This window comes from Erpetoichthys calabaricus, chromosome 2, assembly GCF_900747795.2.
Source record: "Erpetoichthys calabaricus chromosome 2, fErpCal1.3, whole genome shotgun sequence".
NCBI lineage: Eukaryota > Metazoa > Chordata > Cladistia > Polypteriformes > Polypteridae > Erpetoichthys > Erpetoichthys calabaricus.
The window spans coordinates 45,541,695-45,562,723 of NC_041395.2; the positions used below are offsets into that span (position 1 = coordinate 45,541,695).

The 21,029-nt window shown below is 36.9% G+C and overlaps 2 protein-coding genes and 1 long non-coding RNA gene across 6 annotated transcripts in view; 2 read left to right on the forward strand and 1 right to left on the reverse strand.

Moving 5' to 3' along the window:
- ipo4 (importin 4) overlaps positions 1–21,029 on the forward strand; it is a 183,209-nt gene that overhangs the window by 122,043 nt on the left and 40,137 nt on the right.
- LOC114645839 (uncharacterized) lies at positions 39–10,896 on the reverse strand. Of its 4 annotated transcripts, none has more exons than XM_028793705.2 (3): positions 10,766–10,896; positions 2,760–2,804; positions 39–1,935 (listed from the first exon to the last, which is right to left on the reverse strand). In XM_028793705.2, exons 1-3 carry the CDS (start codon positions 10,785–10,787, stop codon positions 1,151–1,153), a joined length of 852 nt encoding a protein of 283 aa, XP_028649538.1. In that variant the 5' UTR covers positions 10,788–10,896; the 3' UTR covers positions 39–1,150. The 4 variants fall into 4 exon arrangements, with proteins under 4 accessions (XP_028649538.1, XP_028649536.1, XP_051778363.1 ...); XM_028793703.2 differs by having other exon boundaries at positions 2,648–2,804; positions 10,766–10,895; XM_051922403.1 differs by lacking the exon at positions 10,766–10,896 and having other exon boundaries at positions 2,760–2,918.
- On the forward strand, positions 3,516–4,191 carry LOC127526568 (uncharacterized). The gene is made up of 2 exons (XR_007934060.1): positions 3,516–3,821; positions 4,008–4,191. It is a non-coding gene; the product is annotated as an uncharacterized LOC127526568 (long non-coding RNA).

Below are 21,029 nucleotides of genomic sequence, written 5' to 3' on the forward strand. Positions count from 1 at the left end.
CACTTGCTTGAGTTGCTGCCCTCTGGCAGGTGGTTTCGGTCCATCCAATCGTGGACAAACAGATTTAAGAACAGTTTCTACCTCAGAGGCATACAACAACTGAAAACAACTAAACACTTATAATAATTGACAATGACCAACATAACAGTCACTCTGGCACTACAAGTACATCGTTACACTTTATATTATTTATAATATTGCACTCAATTTCATATATGCAATATTTAGTTATTCTATTGTATTGTATTATAATTATGTCCATTATATGTAAATGCACCTTTAGGATTACTGCAATTTCATTTTACTAAGTGCAGTGACAATAAAAGGAATCTGAATATGTAAACGAATTAACCAGATGGTTGGATATTCTGACAAAAAGCCATGTTATATTGTTTGGTGTTAACTACTGCTTTGTCCCAGTGAAAGTGTGGCTGTTTCCTGCTTACTACCCTCTCCTGACACTGTAGTCTCCTTCTCCTCTGAGACTTTTCCTTGGATTAACTGATATTTCAGATTTATGGATGCCCATACAATTAATGTGCATTTGGTAAATTGTCTTTTATAATGAATTATTTCACAAAGACCTTTGTAGTGCAAATATTGTATAGTAAGTAAATTCCTGAAAATACAACAAAGAATTGTACAAAATGAAGAAAATTGAAATAAGTGAATAAAAATATTTCAGAATGTAGTACAAACCAAATTTCTAATTATCCAGTATTTTGAATTACTTGAATTGTATTCCATATTTATTGTGTTAATTAAAATCATAGTAAAAGGCACAGATCACCCAATTTTCTGGACCCAAGTCACTGTCCTGGTTACCCTATTCTTCAGAAATACACTTTTATTTAAAGCTCTGTTAAAAATTGTCTTTATTAGATTTTGTATTCGGTTTTATTTTTAAATGGGTAGAAAAAATATGTAGCCTTGTGTTTGAATCAGTTAAGAAAAAAATTCCAGTTTTTCTTATGTACTGTATTAAGTGAAAAGAAGTGAAATGTGCTATTTCATGAACAAAAAACATCTCGTACACTGAGCCAGGCCTTTTTTAGCACATACTGTACAGTATTTACTGCATAATATGTGCCTCCCTGTGTTTAGCAAGCACATGTGTTAGCAGCTTTCCATGTGTAAGCCAGTTAGAGTTCTAAAAGGTAGTTTTCAACATTGTGCTTTTTCTGGATGAGTGAAACCAGTTCAAAATGCAGGAACTCAGATCCTCTGTGCAACTGAGTAGAGATGTATTGAGTGCTAGAACAGGTGAAAATAGGAACAAACACACCAGACACACCAGGCTTTTCAAAAAATACCTCTTGACAGTACTTGGTTGTTCTTCATTTGATACAATCATAGAAGATAAAAAAGTGTTCATTCTTGGAGTCTTTGCTTGATCAGCTTCAATGCATATCTGACCACTGTTTTCAAGAGTTTGAATTCTGTCTTCTATATTGTCTTTTACGTGGTAAATAGATATCACATAGCAAAATGAAAATGTTGTTGAGACCAATAGTGTAACAAGTGGCAAGTAAAAATTATACAGGTATAAGGTAGAGTAGAGGTCTGGCAAGCATTGAGTTAGGCTACTTCCTCCTTGATGCATGATGAAACAATCATTAATAAGATCCACTTCAGCAGGAAGGAACTGGCCACTGTAATCAGCTGCAATCACCCATGATAAAAGTGCAAACAGGAAGGTTGGTGCTTGCAACAGGAAGTTGCAGTATCCATTAGGGAACTCTCCTTCTGTTTTCCCCAGTAGTGGATGGGGCAGCTTAAAACGACAAAGCATTTCTGTAGCAATCAGAGGAATGGCTAGCAGTAGTAATGCACCATAGGTGTGACTTAAGAAAGAGAGGAATCGGAGAGCGATGATGTCTGAGCTCACTGGAAGTATTGATAATGGGTGTAACAGCAGTAACAGAGCCAGAAATACTGTGGGGGGAAAGAAGTAAGGTTATTGAAAATATTAATTTAAAATGTCATTGCCCAGATTATTGCCCAAAATTTAAACAATTGGTGCGAAGAAGTTTTAATAAACATTATAGAAAATGAACGCCTTGTTAGAAATTTGCATAGAATTAACTACTGTATTTCAGAGTACTCCCAGGAATCCACAATCTAGGAGTGGCTAGTAATCAGAGTATGGGAAAATAAAGGCTACTTTATTGCATATATTGTTTATGTTAAATCTTCTTCACATGCCAGTTTCATGTTGTCAGCCTATTCATATGGTAAAAGGCAAGTATATATGTAGTATATATAATGTAATTTTGGTGTCACTTTTCTGAGGAGTGATGAAAATAAGAATTTCATTGCATGTGTACATGACAACTTGAATTCATCTTTTGCAGCTGAGTGAGACAGTTTTTTGATTTCTTATTGTTGGTTTTTGAAAAGAATACTAATATATATATATATAGCTAGACAGCAAGAAACCTTGACCAAGAACTTTTAAAATCTTAGCACTACAGTATAAAAGGAACTGTTGGGTAAATGTCCAAAAACTGGTTTGATTGAATACAGGGTTGAAAGAACATACCCATCCACCAAACACATGCATGAATACTTCAACAAGCTTATTCTGTCCAGCATGCAAAAATATTTTTTACTTTTTTTTTTTAAAGAAGATTGAACATAACAGTACCTGTAACAGAGAAGTCTGTGAATATTAGAAGACAACTGAAATACACTGCTGTAGTATTCACCGTGCTTCTAAAATGGGGATATGAGACTAAATTCAAGGCATTTTTAATTACCCCAAGACACACTGTAGCTTCCAGAATTCCTAACATGCTGCCAGTCTAGAAAAGACAAAAAAATGAACATCAGATGTTAGATGTTTTCGACCTGTTTTCCCCTGCTAGACAGGTATTTTATTTTTTGTTATGTTAAAAAAACATTTTCACAATTTTGTTGTTGAACAGTCTCTCCCTGCATCACACACTGAAATGATTCAAAACAGTAAATGTAAAGTTAACAATACAGATTATACAGTATAATGCATCTACAGTCCCCTGGTAAAGACAAGTCAAAAAAGGTTATAAAAAATTCACCTTTTGATGAATGACCTTAATTTCACACTGTAAAAATTTAGAGAAATCCAACTTTTAACAAAAGTAAATTTATTCTGAGAAAATAAAAAAATCCTGTTCAAGAAATTATTTTTAATAAAGAAATAGTCCCAGATTCCCTTCTCTATATCCTCCAACCTTATAAGATGTTATTGGAAATTATTCAGTGCTGTTTTACTTTCAGAAGGAGGCTGTACAAAAAATAAATGCAGTTTTGCCAATAATAATTGGCATGTGTGGTTTTGTTAAAATAATTATATCTTGAAGAGGAATTATTTTTTCCAGAATAAATTTGCTTTAGTTAAAGTTTGGATTTCTCTCATTTTTTTTCAGTGCAACATTAAGGTAATTCACCAAAAGGTGATTTTTTTTTTCCCCAGTCCTTCTCGCTCATCTTTACCAGGGGTGCCAATATTATTTTTATAATATATTATATTTTCTTAATTCACTTTTCTTGTATATGGGTTACAATTTGGCAAAAATATGTGAGCAGTATCTGATGCAAGGCAGAAGCCAACTAGGCTCTCTCATTCACACATCCACAGTTGGCCAACTGACAGTCACTGTCTTAACAAAATGTTTATAGACAGCAATCATTCAAGGAATCAAGGCTGGATCTATAGAATTCTAAGTGAGGTACAAGCTCTAACTACTGCCTTACTAATACTACTACTGTTACACACACCCACACACAACCCCTGTAATGGACTGGTGCCCAGTCTAGGGTTGGTTCTGGCCTTGAGCCCTGTGTGCCATGATAGGTTTTGGCCCCTGCAACCCTGAACTGAATTATGTGGGTTTAGGAATATCTGTATGTGTGATATGGTATATGCACCCAGTTTTGTTTCTTTTCACAGCCCTAGTTTCTGTGTTCAAATCAATGGGCTAATTTCTACATGTATTTTTCCTGCATGAACTGTTTATCATAGTTAGATGAAATAAAGGCGATCCTAGGAGTGAATAAGCATTCAATTCGGTTTAATTTTGTATAGCACTCTACACTGAGTGCAGACTCATAACACTGTTACAAATTCAGTTTAATGCAATTCCAAACTTTCTAAAATACTAATTACTTAATGAATACACATAAAAACACAGATTTGTTTAAACACACTGGGGGGAAAAAAAAAAAACTGTTCCAGACTGAATAACATAAATGATACCATACAATATCTGTATATTAACATAATTGTTGAATGATAGTGGGTTGGCAATGGAGTAGAGGAAAACAAAAACTCCAGTCAGCAGCAGTGCTTCTAATGACAATACAAGTGCACATTGATATTCATATGCACTTTTTCCCATTGAACGTTGTGAATGATTCTTTGATTCTGGTATAGTTCTACTTTTCTTGCAAAGCACCAGATAAATCATAATCATAATCGGGTAGCTAGCAATCAACAGATCCTAAGATTAGATAAATCGAACCTGAGATGCCTTACAAATACAAAGCAACTTTTACTTTGTGCATAAATGCAAATCTGCTTGTGTCTCAAATCCATTGTTTTTCCAAACGAGTTATGCAATTAGTCACTGGAAATAAATCTGTAATGAAATCATGATATGTTAAAATACAGTATACAAAATGTTCAGTATGTCTTTGATACTACTGTACTGTACTACTGTACTGTACTTGTTGAAGGCTTTGTTATTTATTTCAACATATTACTTAAATGAAGGCCAGCAGGGTTTTATTATATGTCAAGTTTTGGCAATATCTAGATTTGTGGAAAATAAAGTGAAGTACATGCAGTTTGTCACATAAATAGCTGCTTTATCACAACTCCACATGTAACCAGTTATTTAAGAAGCATTTGAAGACTCTCTTGTTTGGTGAAATTTTTTTCGAATTGGGTTTTGTAACCTAGGAATTGTAACACCCTTGTGTTTTGTTCTAAGCTCTTCACTTGTAGTGATCAATTTTGTAACCTTGTCCTGTAACACAGAATGATGTGTGCTTAATTATGATAATCTCTTTTTAAGTTGCTTTGGAGAAAAGCATCTGCTAAGCAAATAAATACAAATGTAAACGGAATCCTTAGTTTCCATCTATTCTTTTGTGTCCATGACCACAAGACCTAAAAAAAAAATAGTATCTTAAAGGTAATGTTTTTTGTGTATGGACTTAGGTGTGAACTGTGTGTGGTAAATGAGCCTTCTTCTTTAAAAATGTTATTTACGGTTCATCCCGATTGGTGAATTGATTGCAATTCTTGTCCTTTGCATTTCTGCATGGTGGATTTAGCAGGTGTGTCAGTGTATGTTTCTTTAGAGCCAGTGGTTTTGAACAGTGAGAGAGGACAGAACAAGCCATGGGTGTTTGCTAAATAGTGGCATGAGTGAGTGAATAATAAAGAAGCTACATTTTTATTGATTCAACCTAAAGAGGTGAATACCCTCTCTTGAATCAATTTGAGTAGCTGAGTATGGGAGTGGGCAGTATACCATTTGATTTGATATACCAGGTGAAACTGTTCTTGTATGGAATTAAAAAAAATATATTTTACAGGTTTGCTAAAAAATACTGAAATAACATGCAAGGTCATGCATGCAAAAGGAAACTGAGAAATGTAATTTTCTGCCTGTGTATTACTTTTACTAAAGGTAATATCTTTGAGAACTTGAATGTGAAATATGTGTCAAAAGTGGAGTGACTTGTAGTTGTGTAACAGTGTTAACTAACATTTTTAGTGGATAAGAGATTCTTCATTATGCACAATTAATCACTAATACATTTATTATTAAAAAAAATGCTTCAGTCTGAAAAATATATACAGATATATATATATCAGTACCTACCAAAACTGTCATAATTTTTGATTACACCATGATATAGACTTTTGGTCGTATTGCTTGCTCAAAGAAGAGTGTTATGCAATATTTTAATGGAGAATAGATGTTCTTCTGTGCATGTTTAAACATTAATATACGTGTTATTTGTTTTAAAAAAAAAGTATTTTTCTGTATGAAAAGTACACTAGCGTTGAGAAGTTCAGAATTACCCAGAAATATATTTTTGATTGAAACTGGTACTTTTCTATCAAAGTATCTTCAAACTGATTTGGAACTCTAGCCAAGGTATAGTGCTGTATAGGCTAGTGCTGTTTGAAATTACAGATTCTGTAACTTCTTATTTACATAATAAAACTTTAAAGCCCCATTTGTAGCAACCAGTACTCCTGTGTCCTAAGGGTAAAAACATTAGAACAATAGTGCCAAGAACAGGCCATCTAGCCCATGGGTTTGCCAATCTTATTCATTTTCTTTTAATCTTGTTATTGACACCACCAGCCTTCTAGCAAGCAGTGTACAGATGTGTAGTGTCAAGCCAAAAATGTGTGCATACATTCATTCTTGTTTATTTATTTTTTGTCATTCCTTATCTAGTCCCATATTTTATATGTAATGACTTGTTTAGAAATGTCTCTTTGAGCACACTGACACATTTGTAACTTGTAATGTTAAAAATAAACAGCATAAAAATCTTAGGCAACCCAGGAACATTATCTGTATTTTTAAATGTCACTCTTTGGGCAGTAAGTGTTTACTGTTGAAAGCACAATATAATATTACAGTAGACACAAATAAATATTCACCTGATAAAAATGCACAAGAAAATCTTGAGTTTCAAGTCAGTATTTTGTATGACCTCCTGTAAAATGTTTTAAACTGAATCAGTTTGTTTTGGTACATTTTGGTACAATTTTTCTGTAGTTAATTATTCCAAACTTCTTGTAGGATTTGCCATAACTCTTGTTTTGACTTTTGTTGTTTTTGCTGTCCTTGTAAAATGATCATACACAATTTCAATTATTTCGAAGCTAGGGCTCTGAGGTGGCCAATTTAATACAGTTAGTGATCCATTTGCAAACTTCTGTTCCAAGGATGTCTTAATTGTATTAGCAGTATGTTTTGACTCGTTATGTTACTGAACTAGAATGCTGAATCAGCATTCTTCATTTCATTGATTTTGACCAAATCCCCTGCACTGCTTACTGAAATACACTCCTAGAGCCTCAACCTTGTTTAACAGAAGGCTGCAAGCAAGAATCATTGTACGTCCCTCTAACTCATCTATTGAAATATATTTTTTAGTTTGTGAACCATACATTTCAGTTCATCATGTTTTTAAGTCGTGCTTTCCAACCATTGACCCATATGACTTTTTGCCACTAGTTGTTGGTCTGTGTTTTATGGTCTTTTCACATACTACTGTCTTTTGTGTTTGCCGTCTTTATGCAAAAATGATTTCTTAGAGGCAGCATGTCCTATAAGACCATTTCTTTTAATATTTCTTCATATGGTTGAAGCTAGTAATTTTGTAGCAGATGGCTGCTAAATGCTGAGGGAGCACTTCTCTGGATTTTCTTCCATCCCTTAAGGAAGTAACTTTTAACTACTATTTATAAGAATTAGATACCTTTTGTGTCTTCCACTTTTTTTTATGTCTTCCACTTGCCCAGTTTCTTCAAACGTCTTTGAAGATTTAAACAGCACATGCTGAAATTCTGGTTTGTTGGGCTATTTTAAGCTGAGAGTTGAGTTATGTATGTAATGTATGTCTTTTAAAATGTGTTTACCAGCCAGTTCTAAATTTCTCCTTGAGGCATCCACGTATGTGTGTTTACCATCCAGTACACCTGTTTATTTTTTAAACTGCACTACTAGCATACCAAGCATACTAATCACTGCCTCATTCATTTCAGTCAGGTGTATAGTTTTTGGAATGGCTGAGGTACATCGAGGAGAGGTGATTTAGCCTTCTCACAAGATACACTATCAGTAAGTTTCTGGAAATTACCCCAACAAATTGGGTTGCTTGTTATTATGCCACTGTTTTTTGTTTTCATGACTAATAAAAACTTGCACTCTAGACAAACTAACTTTAAAAATATATTTTGGGTAGTCCAAGACTTTTGCACAGAACTGTACTGTACAAAATTAAACACTGAGGACCCTCATCTCCAGTAGGTGTTTTTCATGATAAACTAATAAAACTACAGACCTCCTGAGCGTTCACTTCAGCATATCCAAATAATACAAAGATAAACATCATATCATTTTCCAAAGCCATCACGTCCATTACACAGATGTATAGCATTTAGTATTCTCCTTCAGCTCACAGAGTTAAACTTTTTTTTTTTCCTTGTGATGCTTTTGTGCAAAGGTACCAGTTCTGTATTACTTGGTCATTCATTCACTGTTTGTCTCAAACAGTTGTTCCCGTAATTTAGCCTCAGTGCTTGAAGATTTTAGTTCCAAACCAGTGTCTCAATTAGTGAGTTATTTGAACTTATTTGATTTAATTCCTTAACTAGCTTGTCTTTTGTTCTCTTATTCTACATTCAGAAAGGTGTTGCATTGTGAGATCTACATTTTTAAGTAATATTGTACTATTTGTGTTTTGCCACTACTTTTAATTTTTAAGTCTCTCTTGTCATTTTCTTGTTAATTCAGCTTATTTTTTCTTTGAGATTTGCTGTTCTAAACCTAATAATTGGAGTCATTGAAGAACAGAGAGACATCAGGGCAAATAACACTAAATGCTGAAAGTATGAACCAACTTCAGTGTTATACCCACCAGCATGCTTATTATTAATTAATGGCTTAAATAACCAAAATACTTGGAAAAAGCAGAATTAAAATAATAATGACGATAATAAAAATCCTAAAAAAATTATTTAAAATGCAAAATTATGTCCATGCAACATTTTATAAATGCTTGTTTACATTCTAATAAAAAATGAGCAGACCCAGTTTTCTAATTTGTCTATTGACCCCAAAACATACAGAGTTTGGCGTAACAGCAGAACTTGGCGTAGAAGCAGAACTTGGTTGGGATGAAATGTGCAGTGGCAGTGAGCCCTTGATAACCACTGGTTTAAACTTAATTCAAGTTTGGGTTTTCTGGGCCAGGTGAGAGACAATCCATAAATCAAGTCTGGACTTGACATCAGTCGACCACAGGACGCAATTTTGCATGCATCACTGCTTAATTGTACTGGGATAATTTAGGATTTTCAATCAACCTCATATCCACAGTTTTTGGGATCTGGAATAAAAACAGGAGTTTTGGATAGAAAATGTAAACACCTTGCCGACAGGGACCAGGTTGTGAGGGAGCCAAATGTAATGTTAAAAACTGAATGTTTGTTCTGCCTGATGTACAGCCTGAAAAGTAAATTTCTTTTTAAAACTTAAATGGTTGCTGAAAATGTATTGGGCACCTAAAACTTCAAAAAGCCTCCCCGTATAGTTCTTTGAGCCTGGGTCATTGCAAGGCTGAGATACTTTCTGTGTGGAGTTTTCATGCATTATCTACATTTCTATGGGTTTCCAATGGTATGTTCATTTCCAAATACTGTACAGATCAAATACAAGTTATTGGGATGACCGGCATCTCAAAATGAATTGTGAACACGTGTATCACAGTGTTAGCTGACAGAATTATCCTTCATGAGAAGTTAGTGAATGAGTTATCCTTCATGTAATTTGTGTTTTCACTATACCTGACAACTATACGGACAACTATAAACCTGCTTTTGCCCACCCATCTTTGTATGTGTGTGTATTAAATATGTTTTATCATAAAATTGATTAGGAGGCATGTATTGAAGAGCTTTTAGTATCAGAGACTTTTACAGAATTTTCGTTCTTGGTCTTTCGCACAAAATATTTTTTAAATATTGAATTATTAATTAAAAAAATTAACATACATTTTTCTGACCCTAATTTCATGATGGTTGACTGCAACAGAATCAGGCAAAATAACAGCTTCAGATGCATTAAACGGTAGGCAAACCTCAAACAAATTATATAAACATCATTTGAGAGAGAAAGTTAAAATGCCTGATTAGTTATACAAAGCAAATGACCTTTAAACTTAAAGCAAGTTTTAAGTACATTGAATAGACTAATCACATTTTTAAAAATTCTGTTTAATAAATGTAATGTGTGCCTCATTAATTCTGTGTTGCTGGGGCCCAGATAATTAATCTGCAGTTCACAAGCCATTTTGAGATGCTGGTCATACCTTGTGTTTGGTCAGCAGTTGGAAATGAACATATCATAGGAAGCCCAAAGAAAGGCAGATAATACATGAAAACTGTACACATGAAGTATCTTACCCTGCCACTGACCTAAGTTAGCTCCAGATACTGTGAGAGGAAGTTTTAGCTGCCTGATAAATTTTCAGCAACCGTGTAAGGTTAAAAAAAATCAAAAAACCTTGATGCCTACCATACTAATTACTGATTTATTTATTTAAGGAAGGCTTTTGTGTGTAGTGCAAACTGCTCAAATACCTCTATTGAAAATATATAGTTTAAGCCGCATTACTGTTTGAAATGTGCTCCCATTTACTGAATGTTAAAGAAGTTTGGGACATGTAAATTTCCATCTTGGTAGAAAATAATGCTTTGCTGTTATCCTGACTTCTAAGGGAGCAGTTCAGACATGCCTTATGCTCCCTTTATCTGTGTGTGGTAATTGTTGAGCTTCCTAGAGATCTGTTTTTGCTCAGAGTATGACCAGCACTATCCAAAACATTGTATTGTACTAATTCTGCAGAGTAAAAAGAGTGCAGCAAAGCTGCAGTCAGTTGGTTGGACCTCAATAAGGTATACCTACAAGTAACTATTTTGTATACTCTTGTTAACTTAGTCAGTACTTGAGAAATTGAGCACACTAACCTGCTCCCGGGTAGATTTTCATTTAATATTCACAGTGCTGCATCTCCCTGTTTCCTTTGTTTCTCCTGCTCTCAGCTTGCTTACTCTCTCTTTTATTACAGGGTGCGGCTCCCTCTTATAGCAGGATTGTGAAGTGCTCTAACCAAATTTACATATCCAAACTGCTTTACCAGCAGGATATGCAGGTTTGTGTGTTTAGTTACCAACTCCAACCCCTGGCGTGAACGTGCAGCACATTTGTGTCACCTTTGTGCATGTTTTATCTTGTTGTTAATAGGGGATTGAGGAAACCTTTACCTTGTAGGAGGGGGCTTTCTTGCTTAACGTCTGCTTTGCAACTTTGTTTTTCTTTGTTATGTAGTTTCATAATACTTCACTTAAAGAAAATTCTTTTGGTATATTTTTTAATTACACAATGTTTTCTGACAGTGGGCAAATTTTTAAGCTGCTTGATTACTGCTGCTTGTGTGAAGTTAATTCTTTTAGATGGATTAAGTTATAATGTGAGGTGAGGACACACAAAGTGAGCAGTCATGGGGAAATAAAAGAAAACACTTGTATGGGCAAAGTGTGAAATGACATAAAATTAGCTATGCTAGCTTAAACTTGCAATGGGTTCTTGGAGCTGTCAAGAGGTGAAAGCCTTTTTATCACTCAAAAGAGAATAATCATTATATATTTTCACAAAATGTCATGTGAAATGCAACGAGAGAATTGTGCCGTATTGTCAAAAATTTGCTTTCATATTATTCACAATGCTTTTACATAAGTTTGCCCCAGAATTGAAATTTTGGATTTGTATTCTTTTATGTAGCATCCATCAACACTATTGATTTGATATACTATATTACTGTTCAAAGGGAAGTTGTCTTTTTGTGTAACCCTTGAGGATCAGAGCACAGGATCAGCCATTGTACAATACCTCCTGGAGCAATTTTCAGGTTAAGGGCTTTATTCATTCCTTTTGATTGCTGAGACAGAACCAGTTTTGATAGATTCTGATCATCTTAGATCATCTCAGAATCTCCAAAAGACACACCACTTATTTACTGATGGTAAATATTTATTATTGTTTCGTCTGTGTATCTGACTGTACAGTACATTTGGCTTTGAACTTGTTCATTATACTCAGAAGATGGTAAATAACTTTTCAGTAAGTATCATAGCATTTTTGGCCTGATACATTCAGCATGTCATTATGACAGGTAACACAGGTGTATTTAGTGCCAATTGTAATGGAAAAGTCCAAAATATGTGAAAAGAATGGTTTATTGATTTATTTAAATCTAAAAACAAATTGGCAAGCGAAAAGAAACTTCCTCCTTAAGAGGTTTGTTTCCACTGCCTGATTAGTATTATACTATAAGTATAACCATAAAAATGTCATTCCTTATTGACCTCCATTCTCTCACTGACCCTTCCAGGTCTCTTAAATTCTATGAGCAACCCTTTGACCAATTTTCATTTTGACTATAGAACTATGTAAGCCACTTATTCCAATTGAAACTGATTTTTTTTTCACATTTTCAGATAATAATAATAATAATAATAAGTTTCATTTATAGAGCGCCTTTCACAAACCCAAGGTCGACTTTACATATAGAGGGGGAGGGAAAAAAAAGAGATCACACAGAAGACAAAAGTTTGTCGAAGAGGAAAGTTTTCAGTTGAGATTTAAAGGTGGAGAAAGAGGAGCAATCTCTGAGAGACGGAGGAAGACAGTTCCAGAGTTAAGGGGCCATAACACTGAAGGACCTGCCTCCCAGGGTGGAGAGTCTGGTGCTTGGGACAGTAAGGAGATTACTGCTTGAGAACCTGAGAGAGTGACAAGGAGTATATGAAGCTAGGAGCTGAATGAGATAGAGAGGGGCAAGGTTATGTAGGGCTTTGAAAGTGAGAAGCAGAATCTTGAATTTAATCCTTGATGGAACCGGTAACCAGTGAAGTTGGGAGAAAACAGGGGAGATATGAGCAGAACGCTTTGTTTGAGTGAGGTCTCTGGCTGCAGAGGTCTGTATGTACTGTAGTGTTTCTGTATAGATTTTGCAGAGAGGCAGATAAAGAGGGAATTACAGTAATCAATATGAGACATTATGAAACAATGAACCAGAGTTTGAGCATCATTAAAGGAGGGGAGCAATGTAACAGAGATGATAGTATGAAATTTTGGACAGAGACCTAATACAGTATGTAGCTCAAAATTAAGTGATGAATCAAACAAAACACCAAGATTTCTGACAACAGGAGCAGGTTTGAGAAGTATACCATCAATAGAAACAGAGAAGTTAGATGCCTTGGAAAGTAGGGAGTTTGGGCCTACCAGTAACACTTCAGTTTTATTGGCATTAAGTTTGAAAATAAACTTAATATATAAAATAAAACCAAAAGCATTAAAGGGCTTTTTGCAGAAAGGAAAGCGTTCTTAAAGCTACCTAACTTGAACTTTAAATTCAATAATTCAATTTAATTCAATCTTTAATTCGCATAATCTTGTGCTAATCTCTGGAGATTTTAACCATGTGACGCTGGACAAAACATTACTTGCCTTCTCCCAGTATGTGGATTGCAACACCTGGAGAAATAGGACTATTGACCTACTGTATGCAAACGTTAAAGACGCATACAGCATCACCCCGCTGCCAGCGCTTGGGAAAGCAGATCATAACCTGGTTCTGCTTCAGCCTCGCTACAAACCAAGAGTGAGGGAGCTACCTACAACCACACGCTTATTCAGGAAGTGCTCCCCTGAGGCAGAGCAGGCTGTGAGAGACTGCTTTGGAATTATGGACTGGGATATCCTGCAGGGATCTTGTAGTGAGAACATTGAGGAGGTTGTTGACTGCACTACTGACTACATCAACTTCTGTATGCAACAACAAGCCATGGATTACAAGTGACATCAAGGGCCTTTTGAACCAGAAGAAAAGGGTTTTTAAAGGCGGTGATCAGCATGAGCTCAAGCGCGTGCAGAAGGAACTCCGAGTCCAGTTCAGGGCGGCGAAGGAACAGTACAGGAGAAAGCTGGAGTAGAAGTTGCAGAATAACAGCATGAAGGAAGTGTGGGATGGGATGAAGATCATCACTGGCTGCAGCTCGAAGCAGGGTGCCTCCATCAAGAGAGACATGGAGAGAGCAAACCAGATGAACAACTTCTTTAACAGGTTTGACCACCCTAACCCACTCTCACCTCGGAGTACTGCACCCTCCACCCATCCTTCTGCTGATACCAGCAAATGAGAGAGTTTCCCCCCACCCACAATTACAGCAGCCCAGGTAAGCAGAGAGCTGAAGAGACTTTGTGCCAGCAAAGCAGCGGGTCCAGATGGAGTATCGCCATGACTGCTGAAGGCTTAGGCGTTGGAGCTGGGGAGTCCTCTACAGCGTATCTTCAACCTGAGCCTGGAACAGGGGAGAGTCCCGAGGCTTTGGAAAACATCTTGCATCACCCCAGTCCCAAAGGTATCACGTCCTAGTGAGCTGAATGACTTCCAGCCTGTTGCTCTGACGTCACATGTGATGAAGACCATGGAATGGCTGCTGCTTCACCACCTGAGGCCACAGGTCCACCACACCCTCAACCCTCTGCAGTTCGCATACCAGGAGAAGGTGGGAGCGGAGGATGCCATCATCTATATGCTATACTGATCCCACTCCCACTTGGACAGAGGCAGTGGTGCTATAAGAATTATGTTTCTGGACTTCTCTAGTGCCTTCAACACCATCCAACCTCTGCTCCTTAGGGACAAGCTGAAGAGATGGGAGTGCAAAAGTTCGCTGACGACACTACTATCGTGGGCTGCATTAGGAGTGGGCAGGAGGAGGAGTATAGGAACCTAATCAAGAACTTTGTTAAATGGTGTGACTCAAACCACCTACAACTGAACACCAGCAAAACCAAGGAGCTGGTGGTGGATTTTAGGAGGACCAGGCCCCTCATGGACCCCGTGATCATCAGAGGTGACTGTGTGCAGAGGGTGCAGACCTGTAAATACCTGGGAGTGCAGCTGGATGATAAATTGGACTGGACTGCCAATACTGATGCTCTCTGCAAGAGAGGACAGAGCCGACTATACTTCCTTAGAAGGCTGGCGTCTTTCAACATCTGCAATAAGATGCTGCAGATGTTTTATCAGACGGTTGTGGCGAGCGCCCTCTTCTACATGGTGTTGTGCTTGGGAGGCAGCATAAAGAAGAGGGACGCCTCACTCCTAGACAAACTGGTGAGGAAGGCAGGCTCTATTGTAGGCATGGAGCTGGACAGTTTGACATCTGTGGCAGAGCGATGGGCGCTGAGCAGGCTCCTGTCAATCATGGAGAATCCACTGCCTCCACTAAACAGTATCACCTCCAGACAGAGGAGCAGCTTCAGCAACAGACTGCTGTCACTGTCCTGCTCCACTGACAGACTGAGGAGATCGTTCCTCCTCCACACAATGCAACTCTTCAATTCCACTTGTGGGGGGGGGGGGTAAACGTTAACATTATACAAAGTTATTGTCTGTTATACGTGGATTTTTTATCACTCTTTAATTTAATATTGTTTTTTATCAATATGCTGCTGCTGGAGTATATGAATTTCCCCTTGAGTTATTAAAGTTATCCATCCATCCATCCCTCCCTCCAATTAAAATAACAGTTTGCCTTTCTTCATAGCTGCATTTTGAAAATAATTTCAACTTTGAACTCTCTTCTTGGTTGTATGTTAGTAAAAGGAATATTGTTCTCCGTATAAACTTTGTTAGCTCAATACTTTGCCCCGCACCCACACCAAATTTTGATCCAAAGTTGCAATTTCCTCTCATAATACAGTATCTTGGGAATGGCAAGAAACCATGTGTTACAGTTACACCCTATGCACTTTGGCCTTTCTGTTTTTGAGAATTGGAACCAGGTAGAGAACCGTTTAGGTTTCTTCCCCAGTTGGCACTTTCACATCCCCATATTTCATAATGAAGCATTACATATTGGTGGTCACCCCATCTTCTTTCTTCCATGTTCTCTTTTAGGTATTAATACTGTGAGAGGGGTTTTTAAAGATGTGTGACTCTGGATGTTCCGGGCACTAAGGTCCAGGTTCTACAATCCTCCTTCTTTTTTCTTTTATTTTCAACTGAGATGAGTTCTTAGGACATGTGAGGTGTTGCTTTCCAACTCCAACTCCCACCCATGCTTCCCTCTCTCTTCTGCATCCACATTTTATCTCTTCTCATTCTTTCCTCTACCATTAACTACAAGCTGCTGCTCTATTTGTTGCATTTTACAAATCCTCCCATTATTTCAAAGTGACAATGTGATCTGCCACCCTCCATAACATTATCCTGGAATACCATCTTTAAAAATATTGCTCTGTCCTCCATGAACCTCAGTCATCAGAATAATTGGTTTAAGTTTGTCCATTTCTTATTTCTCACCCTTCATAAATGTTATGCAGTTGGTTTTTCTATTGACCCCCTCTGTTTATTCAGCTCCCTAATTGCCCCTGAAATTTTACAGCACATGGTTTAGGACTGTCTCTCTGTCACTCTCTGTTGGATTTTTGTGTCAGCCTTTCTCTTATAGATCTTCTTTATGCATTTTTCTTTCTCACCCCACATTTTCCATCTCCTGGACCTTTACACACCACTGCTTAATCCGGTCCTTCAGGAGGTTTGTTTTTCTTACCATTGCTGCCAAACTAGCATTGGATTCTTTCCCTGCTGACTGGTAAATCTTCTTTCTAGGAACTGATCCTTTTTGAGTTCTCAGTTTTGAGGATCATTGGATTAACCGTCCCCGACATCATGAAATGGCTTTTGGTCACCAGTGTTGTGGGTGGGTAGGTGTCTGGTGGTCAGTAACAAAGGGAACTCACCCTCCTCATTCATTTCTTTTTCAATCTGGACTGCTGCCCTCTGATTTGTTACACAGACTCCATATTGTAATTTCTTCCATCTTTTTATAAAAATGTTTTTTACAGGATGGGGGTGGGCTGTTTTTAATCTTTAATTTGCATTAGTACTGTTTCTTTATATTTTTTATCCATTCCATTCAATATAAATTTGATTACAAAAATAAGGTGTATTTTTAAAAATTACACTTAAAAACAGCTTTTTGAATGTTTAAAGGAAACTTTCTATAGTATAGTGTGATGGGCCACGTCACAGGAATAATGGATTACAATATCATTTACAAACTTCAACTGTTTATAGCCTAAGAATCACTTTATAAATAGTTAGAGAGCACTCACCTGTAGAAATGGGGTGGGTGAGGGGAGTCGAGCTACAGTATGTTATTAATAGCTGTATAGTAGTAGGAGAAGGCACTTTAATGGATGCTCTCCCGAAGCATGCGCAGGGATTGGAGGCCTACAAATGCATGCATACCTTTGGGCTAAATGGGGCTGTCATTGTGCTGTTAGTCTACAACTATGGAGGAGGGAGCTTATAGTTTGCTAGCCCATAGAATAATACCCACTGGAGTAGCAGCTGAGATAGCCACTAGGACGTAGACTGTAGAAACTTTGCATGTGCGTGTGCATGACAAAATAGGATGGGAAGACTCTAAAGAACAACTCATGGGATTGGTGGAAAATACTCAAAGCCTGTATAAAACGCCTGTGCTTATGGTAGGGGTCATATTTTGACCATCTGCCTGCTGAGAGCTTTGGATTAGACCAAACAGTAGTGGAGGTGGTTGTTGTGGAGGAGAGGTGATGAGCTGTTTGGTTATCTGATTGATCTTTAGTTTCTTTTTGTTTATTTATTTTGGATTGTTTTTGGTATTACTTGCTGGACTTTTTATAACTTTCATTGGAGAAAGAAAACCTTTTCTTTTTGTTATTCTTTATCAGTTCATAGCTCCATAATGTAATGTCTAAATATTGTTAATAAGTTTATTTTTCATTTTTGCACTTTTCTTTGTCATTGTTATTTGACTGTGTTTAAAAGAGACATGTGACACTGACTCCCTAACTTAAAGTCTCAAAAGTGAGAAATTTACAAATGCCATATAATGTGAAAGTACAAGGGTCTTTCTTCTTCACCCCTTCCATGCTATTAACCAGTATTTAGCCAACCATTAGACCAGGGGTGTCCAACTCTGGTCCTGGTGGGCCGCGGTGGCTGCAGGTTTTCATTCTAACCCTTTTCCTAATCAGCGAGCAATTTTCACTGCTAGTTAACTATCTATTCATTTTAATAACCCTGTTTTTAAGGATTCAGTCCTCTGTGTTGATTAGTGTCTTTATTAAATGGCAACCAAACACAAATGTGATGTGAAACTATCCAACAGATGATCAGCTAAATTGGAACATCAAACTCCAGCCAATTTCACTCCAACCAGTTTCTTAATAAGAAGCCAATTCTTGCTGTTAATTAAAGCCATTATTGAATATCATGACTTGTTGTTGCTGTCATTCTACCACAGCAGACTGATTTTCTGTTTTTTCTAAGACTACCGTCAAGATGTTTTGGTGACCTGAGTTGACCAACATGATCAAGACCTTCACCTTTCTTTATTTTCAGGTGGTCTTGTGGTGGCTTGTTTTGTGTCTCATTATTGTTTGGCTGCTTATTAAGGAAAAAGAAACAACTAAGGGGTCTGAGTCACGTCAATTAAAAATACGGCAAAACAAGTTAATCAACTCACTAATTAAGAAGAAAACATGCAGCCACTGTGGCCCACCAGGACCGGATTTGGACACCCCTGCATTAGACTAATGTACTTTAAAGAGCAAGTACCATATTCAAAAATCAGATTGAAAATGGGAGAAGAGGAAAAAAAAACAAAGGCCATTAATCAACACATTTACAAAACAAAAGACAGTGATGAGGAGGTGCGAGGGAATTTAAGGTGGCCCGGGATTACAAGTTCTTTTGTAGGCTTCAGGGATTCTAGTGTTAAGGCCTGTTTAGACTTAAATGAAGCTTTAGCTGTCTTTTCCGTTTCTTTCTGAGCCTTTTTTCTACTAGTCATGCTTATATATATTTGGATATGCTGTAATGATGCCCCCTTAGGTTGAGTAAATACCAGATACCTCGTGTGTTTTTTTTTTTGTTTTCTTTTTAAAAAAAGGAAAAACAACACCGCTGCTAAAGGAATTCCGTCTCAGATGTCCATCGCTCGAAACAGACAAGACCCTCTCTTTTTCATCCCATGTGAACAGTGTTTCTCAGGCCGCCTTTTTTCATCTCCAAAACATTTCTAAACTCCATTCTGCTCTTACAAAATATAGCGCTGAAGTATTTGTCAATGGCTTAGTTACTTCATGTATAGATTATTGTAATGCCATTCCATCTTGCATCCCCAAAAAACATATCAATTGTCTACAACTCACATAAAACTCCTCTGCTAGAATAATTACCTTTCCTATGTCCACTGAACATATCACACCTATTCTTTCCCAACTCCATTTGCTTCCTGTCTGCTACTCAATACAAAACAAAGAACTGCTTTTAACATTTAAAGCTCTCCACAGTCTTGCTCCTCCCTACCTCAAAGATCTCCTACAGACTTGCACTCACTCCCTGTTGTTCCCTCAGATCCTCATCTGCAACTCTACTTTCTGTACCACATATTAAACTCTGTTCTATGGGAGCTAGAGCATTCTCACATAGTGCTCCTGCTCGTCAACTCTGGAATATGTCTTCCCTCTCACATCGATTAACTGGATTCAATAACACAACCCTCAAAACATATCTTTTCAAACTGGCATACCAACTGTGATCTCACTGTTGCTAAAGCCAATTATTTTCTTTTTACGTTTGCTACTACTTTTTGTCTTATTGTTGTTTGATTTTATCTTTTATTTAATTTTATTTTTATACATTTTTTTGTTGTCTAATTCTTTGTGAGGTGACCTTGAGTGCTTAGAAAGGCACCTATTAAATAAAATGTATTATTATTATTATTACTATATTGCTGCACTTTACTTGCTGTTATTAATGTATTAACTTTCTAGTATACAGTATCCTTAAGTCAGGTACCTTTGGAGTTAACAATGCTTTTAAGTGCACTGGACTTTGAGTTTTAAATTAGGTGTTTCATCACAATAATTGGTGTTAGTAATATGAGGGAGATGGGGCTAAAATCTGTAATAAAAAGAGAACATCACAAACAACATTTTGGATATTAAGAAGCTGATTAAGGCTATGATGGATTTCTTCTGTGTTTCTACTGTTTTGCCAGATAACTTTGCAAAAGTGTATGGTCTGCCATGTATAGCAGATGCAGAAAACATACAATGGCATGCAAATGCTTGGGCACCCTTTCTTAAAATGTCTGTTACTGTGAATAGTTAAGTGAGAAGAAGATAAACTGATCACAAAAGGCATAAACCTGAATATGACTACATTTTTATTTCCATCATTCATAGGTACAAAATACCAAAAAAAATAAAAGGGTCTAAAGCAAAAGTTTGGGGATCCGACAGTGGTCAGCATGTAGTAACACCCCCTTTAGCAAGTATCACAGCTTATAAACAGTTTCTGTAGCCAGCTAAGAGTCTTTCAGTTTTTACTTGCTGTATTTTCACCCATTTGTCCTTGCAAAAGGCTTCTAATTCTGCAAGATTCTTGGGCCGTCTTGCATGCACTGCTCTTTTGATATCTAGCCATAGATTTTCAATGATATTTAGGTCATGAGACTGTGAGGGCCATGGCAAAACCGACAGCTTCCGCCTTTTGAGGTGTTCCGTTGTAGATTTTGAGGTATGTTTCAAATCATTATCTTGTTGTAGGACCCATCCTCTTTTTAACTTCAACTTTGTGATGTTTGCTTCCAGAATTTGCTGGTATTTATTTGAATCCATTCTTCCCTCTACCAATGGCATGTTCCCTGTGTCACTGGACTTCAACACAAACCCAAAGCTTGATCAATCCATCCCCATGCTTAACAGTTGCAGAGATCTTCTGTTCCTGGAATTCAGCACCTTTTTTTCCCCCAAACATACCTTTGTACATTGTGGCTGAAAAGTTCTACTTTGACTTCAACAATCCACAGGACTTGTTTCCAAAATGCATCAGGCTTGTTTAGATGTTCATTTGCAAATGTCAGGCGCTGAATTTTGTGGGTAGGATGCAGGAAAGGTTGTTTTCTGTTGACTTTACTGTGAAGGTCATATTTGTTCAGGTGTTGCTGCACAGTAGAACAGTGCATCACCACTCCAGAGTCTGCTAAATCTTCATGAATGTTTTTTGCAGTCAAACAGTGGTTTTGATTTGCTTTTCTAGCAACCCCACATGCAGTTCTTTCAGAAAATCTTCTTGGTCTTCTGCCATTTCTTAAT